Here is a 9,026-nt window from a genome sequence, read left to right on the forward strand (position 1 = left end):
TTTACTGCAATTCTCTCTCTTTTTTTTTTTTTCTCCTGTCGGGAAAAAACTCCAGGGTAAATTAAAAGCAAATTCTTAAACCAAAAACCCTGAATAGTTCCCAAGAAATGAAACACTGTAACTTTTTAAACCATTATGCGTGCTTAAATACAAATGTATCTTCTTGCTCTGGAAGAAGCTTTCTAAAACATCTTCCCTCAAGCCAGGATCAAGTTGAAGACATAAGAGGAAATTCTGATGTTACAACTCCCCCCTCCATGTATTACAAGAGGATAACATATTATTCAGCTTACTGCTGCTGACTGCATTTTTTTCCTTCTATTAATAGCCAGAATAAAATAACTTTTCTTATATATTCTATTTCTCTACTTAGTGCATATTCAAACCTACTTTAAAAGATTTTCTTTTGCTGCATTTAATAGGGCCATGACAATAAAAAAAGCAGGTTGTAAATATTTGCATTTCTAGTTTAATTACTGCTACTAGATCTATTTAACTTTTAAATAAATGAAACTTTGAAATAGTTTTAAAATATCTGCTACAGAAGTAGCTTATTTTTGTGTTTTAAATCATTATTTTCATGTGACAAAGATTAAACAAAATGAATGAAAGGCATCCAAATTCTTCTGTTATCATTGTTTACATATAGAGTTTTCAATGTTATTTCCATAATATGTAATATAAATTACAGTAAAACAAAATATTACAAGTATTCAATACTAAGAATATTAAATATTATGCAGTCATAGGACTGAATGTCATAGGACTCAACTCCAGGGCTATAGGTTTCATAGTAGCCTGTACAAAATGTGACATTAGAGTAGAAATGTAAACAATATTTTCCAGTCTTAACCAGTAAGGACAAATGCTACTAACAGCTGTAGCTGACCATTATAATGTTGTAGACTGGTCTAAGAGATAAGAATGGTCAGAACAGATTAAACCCCTCTTTTTCCAAATGCCTCACTGGAAAACAAATAAACACAGAAAAAAAAAGGCTAAATGCAGCAAACTGAAACATACAAAGACAACAGAGAGCCTTAGAAGAAATTCATTGATGGCTGCGTGGGAGTTTAAAAATCAAGTTTATAGGTAACAAATGAAAAAACAGCATCAGGATTATTTATGGCTCCTAGTAAGGTCCTAAACATTGTCATGCCAGCAGCTATAAATTATTGCTGTTAGTCAGAATTTCTGCCTGTATATTTTTAGGTACAGACTAATGTCTGAATATCACAGAAGTTCTATTGTCAAGCTTTGATGCCTGTATCCATAAAATCAGAGAGGGCAGTGGAGGTCCTGCCTAAAAGTCACAAGCTGTCCATACTTCTGTCACCTGCCACCATGTCCACTTTGAAGCTGCTCTCATCTATTAATATTTATGTCTTCTCTGGTCTGATTGTATGGAATGTTTGGGGTTTTTTTCCTGATAAAGAAGTCAGAGATCTGGTGGTGATAACCTTTGAGCATTATCAGCATTCATTTTCATTCTCATGCTGATGAGGTGTATTTTTATTTCTCAGCCTGTGCATATTGCTCAAGTCCTGCTGCACCTCGGAGACTGCCTTTGTTTGAGCCCTGATGGTCTTTCTTCACAAGCCATTATGAAAATTCTTGCATTAGATGCTCCTGTGACTGAAATCCTCTCCTACACACCCTAGTATTGAGACTTAATGAGAAATACAGGCTTTTAAAATTTAATGTTACTGAGATTTGGTGCCATTTACTCATTTGATGCTTTGCATATAGCATATTGTGATTGACTCATTCTGTGAAAGGCTGACATTCTAGTAATTTAATGCTTGGTGTTTTTCTGTTATTTTGAAAGCAAATTCTCCCCATTATTGAGTAGTACACTATTTTTAAAAAACACAGCTGAGATACAGAATTTTTTCTCTGTGAGGATTTGTTTTGCTAAAGATACCAGGTTTCATTAGTTGTGAAAAGATAGAGATTTTTATTTCTTCATTTTACTCTACAGAGCAGTTCTAGGAATTTGAGTATTGGGAAATAAAATACTGATATTGACAGAAAGGGAAGAATCTGGACACAACTTTTAAGTTGGCAGTAGGACCTCTGACATTGTGAAACACACTGTTGTCATCCTGGATGGGTTACAGGTGCTGAAGTACACTCAGATCCAAGGAAAAAAAAGAAAAAAAACACACTTTCAAAGGCCACCTTTTGCCATTGGATGTGGGATACAAAGTTCCCCACTGATTTGGATAAGAGGCTCCTGCAACCAAAAGCAAAGTTCGGTATTGGAACATGGATATGTAATCACTTCCATTGCCTTGTCTTTTATAATTTGGTTATTAGTACTGAGTAAGGGTGGTGTTTCAAACCCTCCTTGTGCTGGTGTTTGTGCAGAGAAACAAAATGATCTTCACTGACATGTCCAAAGTGTCTAACCTCCAAATGGTCATGTGCATCCTCGTGGAAGGAAACACATCATCCTGTGACTCAAGGCAAAACTGGCACACTGCCCAAAATATTTAGAAATTTAGACCACTCTAAATTGCAAAATATAGGAAAGAGCTTTCTTGTTCACACACCTTTCCTGCACAATCTACCACACTGAGTCGTCCAGCACTAGGTATCTGAAGTACAAATAAAGTTGCTAAATTTATTTAAATTATGTCTACAGAATAGATCTATACCCATGAAAGCAAGAACAGATTTCAGGGACCCAATCTCTTTTTTTTCTGCATAAGTGTGCTTCTTCAGGCCAAATATGTTTTTAGACTCTGCCTATGAAGACTAGCTCAAGGCAGTGCAGGTTCTGCTACTATGTGCCAGACCACATTTCTCTCTTCTGACTGCAGGCACTCAGGCCAGTGCTAAAGTAGGGTATGTGGAAAGGTCATTTGCACCCTTCTTACAGGCTTGGCTTGTTGTTTGTTTGTTTGGGGTTTTGTGTTTTTGTTGTTTTTTTTTTTTTTTTAATGAAGGTTTCTTTGCTTGCAATTATGACTTAACAGAGCAACTGGACTATGGATTACCTGAAAGAAGATGGGGGTTTGGTACTTGGTTGTGAGTTCTGCTTAACACATGCTAAGTCTCATTTAAGTTGGCCATTTAACCCCTACAAGATAATGGCAGACAGAAAAGAATGTGCCTATGCTCTGGTGTGTCTTCTCTCCTGGCTAGATTTTCCCCTGATTTGGTACTCGGCATTCAGGGGTGATTTTGGTCAGTGGTTAAAGTGCCATTTATGCATTTCAATAGCTCAGAAGGGAGAGCTAATAAGCAGCATGAAAAACAGTTCTGATAGATGGAATAATGTGAAAGATAAAATGTAAGTTTGTAAGTAATTGGAACATTTTATTTGCATTAAACAGCTACTAATATACCCTTAGTTTAATATTCACTAACACCTCAATGTTTATCAAGAAAAAACGATCTTTATCTATATTAATAACACAGTGTTAGTTACTGTTAATTAATATTTAGGCTCAAGCTTTCTTCTTGCAATAGATTAATTATTCAGTTTTGCAAAACAGTCAAAATAGAAGAGAAAATGTTGTCTCAAAAAGCTGGCAGTACTGACTCAATATCACAGTAAATACACGTATTCCAAGATTATGTTAAACAGATAATTATTCATGGCCTGAAACTGCAAACTTTATGATATCAGGTATCAGTCATCTTACCTTTAAAGAGCAATCATAGCAATAAAACTCTAAAAAAGACAAGGTCTAAAGTAATGCTGTGCCTTGAACTACAGATGGGGATAAACTTGTGGAAGTAAGGAATGTTGAATGAATAATGTTCATGGGTTTAAATCTGCTCTAGTTTGATGCTGCAAAGCTGCTCTCAGCAAAGCTTGTATTTCCCAGTGACCACACTTGGGTTTACAGCCAGACATGCATGAACACAATGAAATTATCAAATTATCTGCAGTATCTTCTGCAGGTGGCTGAGTTGGGTTAGGTAGAAATCCATATAACACAGAAAGATGCCCAATGACATATGAAAGAGAGTCATGTTCTTACTGCCATAATGCTGCATGGAACAAGATTTTTGAAACCTTTTTGAAGAGAGTTAGGAAGCAGGGGCTATCAACAGTGACCAGGAAGCTCTGCCTGCACAGCTCAGCACAGCACTGTGCAGAGCTGTCATCTGATCTAAATATAGAATGCTAGGCGGAACTAACGTTCCTGTTCTCAATGAGGCCTGAAATATGATTTCATATATTTGGGATTTTTTCACTTTTCAGCTATAATTTTTAGTAATGACATTGGGAAGATTATGTAACTCATTTCTTCTCTAGCCTTTCCAGTTACAAGCACCAAATCACTTTTAATTCTTATTCTGATAACCTGAATTGAAGTGGCAACATCTCATCCAGTAGCTAGGAAAAAAAAAAAATTTATAAACATCTGTTTCCTCTCTTTTCCTAGTTGTTGTTTTTTTTTTCTTTCTGTTGGAGCTTATGAAATTCAAACCGAAGCGTTTACAATCACATTAGAAAACAGCCCCCTCTTGTGACAGAAAAGCAATTTGTGTAAGGTGCACGCAGGAAGATTAAGTAATAGCAGGGAAACTCCAGCATAGGTGAGAAGACAGCAAAACTACTAAGAGAAAATATTCCATTATCCTAGTTCCAAAATTGCCCATTTTTAACGGATTTTTTTTTCATAATTGTCTCATGACATGTATCAGTTTAAAGATTTTAAAGTTTGTTCTCCCTAGGAAAAGTGGTAAAGCACTTGCATTGCTCAAACATCCCTTTATAATTCCCTTTTATCTCTACGGTTTTGTTTTATTTCTCTGTTTGCAGTACACTAATGCAGAGTTCTCTGCAGTAATTTCATTTGCTTTCACATCTATACTCATTTTTTGCTTCACCCTTCCATACTTAATGTTAGCTTAGAAGCTCTCTGGGCAGGGATTTTTTCACAACATGCTTAGGCATTGTTTGGAGCAGTGAGGACCTGAATTTAGGTCCTCACTAGCTTTTCCATATCCTGTTTGCTGGCACCATTTTCATCCTACTTCTGCTAGGAATTAGGACTATGAGAAACAAATTATGGGAGTCAGTCACAGCCCACTTCCTACCATTTCTTGTTTCCTGTCAAGATGATTGTGCCCAGTGGCACAATACCTTGCACAGAGACTTCTAAAAATATCGTTTGTCTTAGACTTTTCTCATGTTGTTGCTGAGCCACTCATTTCCATGAAAGGAATTTGCTTTGCTTTAGGGCCCAGCTTTTCACTTCTTTTTTTTCTACTTTCATACAAACTTTAAGATTTTGGTGTTCCATATATATGTGCTACTTACATTTTATAAGGAACCTTGGCATTTAAAACCACCCCAGAGGAAGACAGGTGGTTTCCCAAAAGTTAGCAATAACAGGTATTCAAAATTTGAAGGAGTTAATGCTGATGACTAACAACATAAGCCTTGCAGCACATTAGATGTTATGGCTATTGTTTGCTCTGTAAGAATGGCCAGCTGTGTTAGTAACTTCTACAGGATGAGCTGACCCACATCATATATATCCCTTTAATTGACTTAGACTCAGTAGTATTGAACTCATCAAGGAAACAAGATTTATGGCTTGTAATCTGAAGTGAACATAGGTTGCTCATGTCATGTGTTTAAAATCATGACTCAGCCATGAAATAAACCACACCCTACAAGACCATTCCTTCACTGTTGGGACACATAACTATTCCACTGCTTGAAGTAAATTCACTGTCACAGCAAAATGTGACAACTGTTTTATAGTTGAGTCAAGTGACTTTATATTTCCTTTCTTTGAGTTCCACATGCTGAGTTTCAGTTTGCATTTGCCTACTGGAGGCACTCCAAACCTCACTAGTCCTGGACTTCAGCACTGAAACCCGTGCTATTTCATGTGGTTTTCAAAGGAAGTTATAAGGACTTCTCCTAGAACAGTTCAAAATTAAGGTTAAATCTACAAGAGATCCTATGGCCCTCATCTAAGGGAACGGAGGAGGTTTCCATCCTTTCAGCCAAGGAAGGCCAGAAGGTTCTTGCTGCAGAACCATTGGTTTGGATGTCTACACTGCTTCAGAGCTGCAAGCAGCCACTGTCAATAGTTCGTTGTCTGCTCTGAGTGACTCATGTATCATTTAAAAGAGGAATAATCTTGATGTTGCAGAACTTCTCTTTTACACCCAAGAGCAGGATGGAGTACGTCTGTAATTTAAGGCTAACTGAGAACATTGTGACATGATGAAAAAGTCAGCAAGAAGAAGTCCATTGGCATGCCTTAGTTTGGAAACCCCAAAGGCTTCTGCTGATGCTGAGAGAATCACATGATCCTATTCTTTAACAGGCCTGGAGTTTAGCTATTTTTGGCTCTATATTTTATAATATATTATTTTATGCTTTAAGGTAATAGTAGTTGCAAGAAAGTTGATCTTGGACTACAGGTAATCCTAGACTTAGTGAAAGTTTCTGGCTACATAAAAGGAGTAATTAAGTGTCTTTAAGGAGACAACTGAAGCAACTGCCCAAGGCAGTTTACTGCAGAGTTGGGCTGGAATTAAACCATATACCCTGAGAGTTTCCACATAACTAATGCAGAGACAGGGAACACAGGGTCTGCTTTGCAAAGAGGATTATCAGCAGACAGGGTAATCACGTATGAGACTTGTCTTGAAGATCCAGATGGACAAACCTGTAGAGTAAAATGAATTGTTTGAAAGAAAGACTTTGAAACCATGCAAAAAGAAAATTCCAGTGTTTGCCCTGGAAAACAAGGATGTGCTTGCACTTGTGCAATAATTGTCTTGCATCATGATTTCTGTAGTAGATTTCTCCCACCAAGGCAGCCAATATGAAGTATTAAATAATTGCTCTGCAGAAGTAAACCAGAGTGTTTCAATAATTAAGACATACTATAACTATTCTTTCACTTTCACAGGTATCTCAGATGAATTCATAACTCCCATGTTTAATTTTTATAAAAGCATTGGAGAGCTGAAGATGACACGGGAAGAATATGCACTGCTCACAGCCATAGTTATCCTGTCTCCAGGTAACTTCTCATCCAGAATTAAATATTAATGGTTCTGGAAAGAAAGCATGAGGAACAGACACAAGATTTGTAAAAACTTACGTTCTACATAGAGTAAGTGAATGTGCATGCTCATTCTGTATATTCAGTTTTTAAACCAGAAAACAAGGACAGAAATACAAACTCCAAATGTCCTGCTACACCATTTGGTTTTGAATACAAGGAAGAAACTGCTTAAATAATGTGCTTTTAAAAATTATGGGTATCTCTTCACTGCTTAGCCAAACAGGCTTCTTCCTTCAGAAAACCCCAGATGTGGCTACATGCACATCACCACTGACCATTGTGGAATGCCACATATTTTAAAGAGAAATTGGGAAACCCTATAACTTAGAATAACTTAGAGTATGGCAATTAAGGTATTCAGACTTTATTGGGAGGTTTCCAAACCAGGTTTCATGAAAGATGGGAAAATGAAGCATTTCCATCACTCTTTGAGTCAGTGTGTCTCAGGAATTTTTTACACCAAAAATCCCATCCTTCTCTTCTCCTCCCAATCCAAGTATCCAAACACATGTTTCCATATGAACAAAATAAAGAGACAAGTATTGTGTAAAAAAGAAATTTAATCTGAGGATTTAATCTGAGGATGAAGATGTTTGATTTCACTCTGGCGACTTTTACACTCTTCTCTACTGGCTAAATTCTCCAGGAGTACTACAGCTCCAAGAACTTTGTTGTTGCTCAGTTTTTGAAATGCATTGCAAGACATACTCTGGTGCAGAGTTAAACTATGGAGGGATGATGACAAAACTCCAGTGAAACGTTGCAGAGCTAAAACACTTCAGTTTTTAAGAAGGTTAAAAAATTTCTCTAGCTAGAAGTAGGAAGCTCGCATGAAAACCCTAATGCAAAAATACAGCATTAAACATTTCTATTTCATATTAACTTGAAAATAAGTATTCTTTGTCGGTATGAATATCAGTGGCCATTGTAAATATTTGAATATTTTTATATTAACTTATTGATGTAAATATTTGCAATGTATCAGAGAGTATATTTGCTAATCACTTCTTCTCTTTGAAACCATAATTAGATCGACAATACATAAAGGGCAGAGATTCTGTGGAAAGGCTTCAAGAACCACTGCTGGATATTCTACAAAAAGTCTGCAAACTTCACCACCCAGATAACCCTCAACACTTTGCATGTCTTCTGGGTCGTCTCACAGAATTACGGACATTTAACCATCATCACGCAGAGATGCTGATGTCATGGAGAGTGAATGATCACAAATTCACACCTCTTCTCTGTGAGATCTGGGATGTGCAGTGAAGGATACTTCTTTATTTTATTTTAGGAGAAATATATTTTTAAAGGACCACACAGCACTTATTTTAATAGGAAAGTTCCCACGGTGCATTATATTTTCTTTACTGTTTTTATAGAAACATTATGAATCCATGAATCCATAGATTCATAAAAGTAATTTTGTCCACTTACACAGAATATTGCATAGCTATTGGATCCTCACACATGAGTATAACTTTTTCTATATTTATACCCTCTGACCAGAAACAGTCCACCAGCTCTTCAGAGGAATCCAATTAATTCCTGCTGCAATTAAGCTGATTGCAGTAACTGTTCCTCTGTAAAGAAATGGGGAAATGCAAGTTTCCATTCATAATTTTTCATTGAAGTGTTTTTTTGTTCTTTACTTCTGACAAAGAATATATTCCAGATGGTTACAGTAATAAAGCAGCTGAAATGGTTCATGTCAGTCATTTGCTGTTCAACTCCAAAATGTGTTCATGTTAAGGTGTGCAAGACGTTATTTCTTCACAAGATGAAAAATTATGTAATGGAGAAAAACCACATACACAGAAAAACTCTTTTAATGATATAACATGTAACTTCAATTGCATTATTATTTCGAAGTAAAAGTTATAGACTACCTTTACTTTGTGAAAGTGTGTCACAGGTTATTTTGCTTTGTGACTTTGACTGCTGGTGCTTAATGGCTCTCAAAAATAC

At 36.4% G+C, this 9,026-nt stretch overlaps 1 protein-coding gene across 4 annotated transcripts in view; it reads left to right on the forward strand.

Moving 5' to 3' along the window:
* NR1H4 (nuclear receptor subfamily 1 group H member 4) overlaps positions 1-8,948 on the forward strand; it is a 36,285-nt gene extending 27,337 nt beyond the window's left edge. For all 4 annotated transcript variants that reach the window (XM_021552733.3, XM_021552732.3, XM_021552734.3 and 1 more), the window contains 2 exons: positions 6,900-7,013; positions 8,089-8,948. In XM_021552733.3, the coding sequence (XP_021408408.1) occupies positions 6,900-7,013; positions 8,089-8,327 (353 nt within the window). In that variant the 3' untranslated portion in view covers positions 8,328-8,948. The remainder of the gene's footprint in view (positions 1-6,899; positions 7,014-8,088) is intronic.
* Positions 8,949-9,026: the final 78 nt, after the last annotated feature.

Source organism: Lonchura striata, chromosome 1A, assembly GCF_050655825.1.
Source record: "Lonchura striata isolate lonStrDom1 chromosome 1A, ASM5065582v1, whole genome shotgun sequence".
In the NCBI taxonomy this organism is placed as follows: Eukaryota; Metazoa; Chordata; class Aves; order Passeriformes; family Estrildidae; genus Lonchura; species Lonchura striata.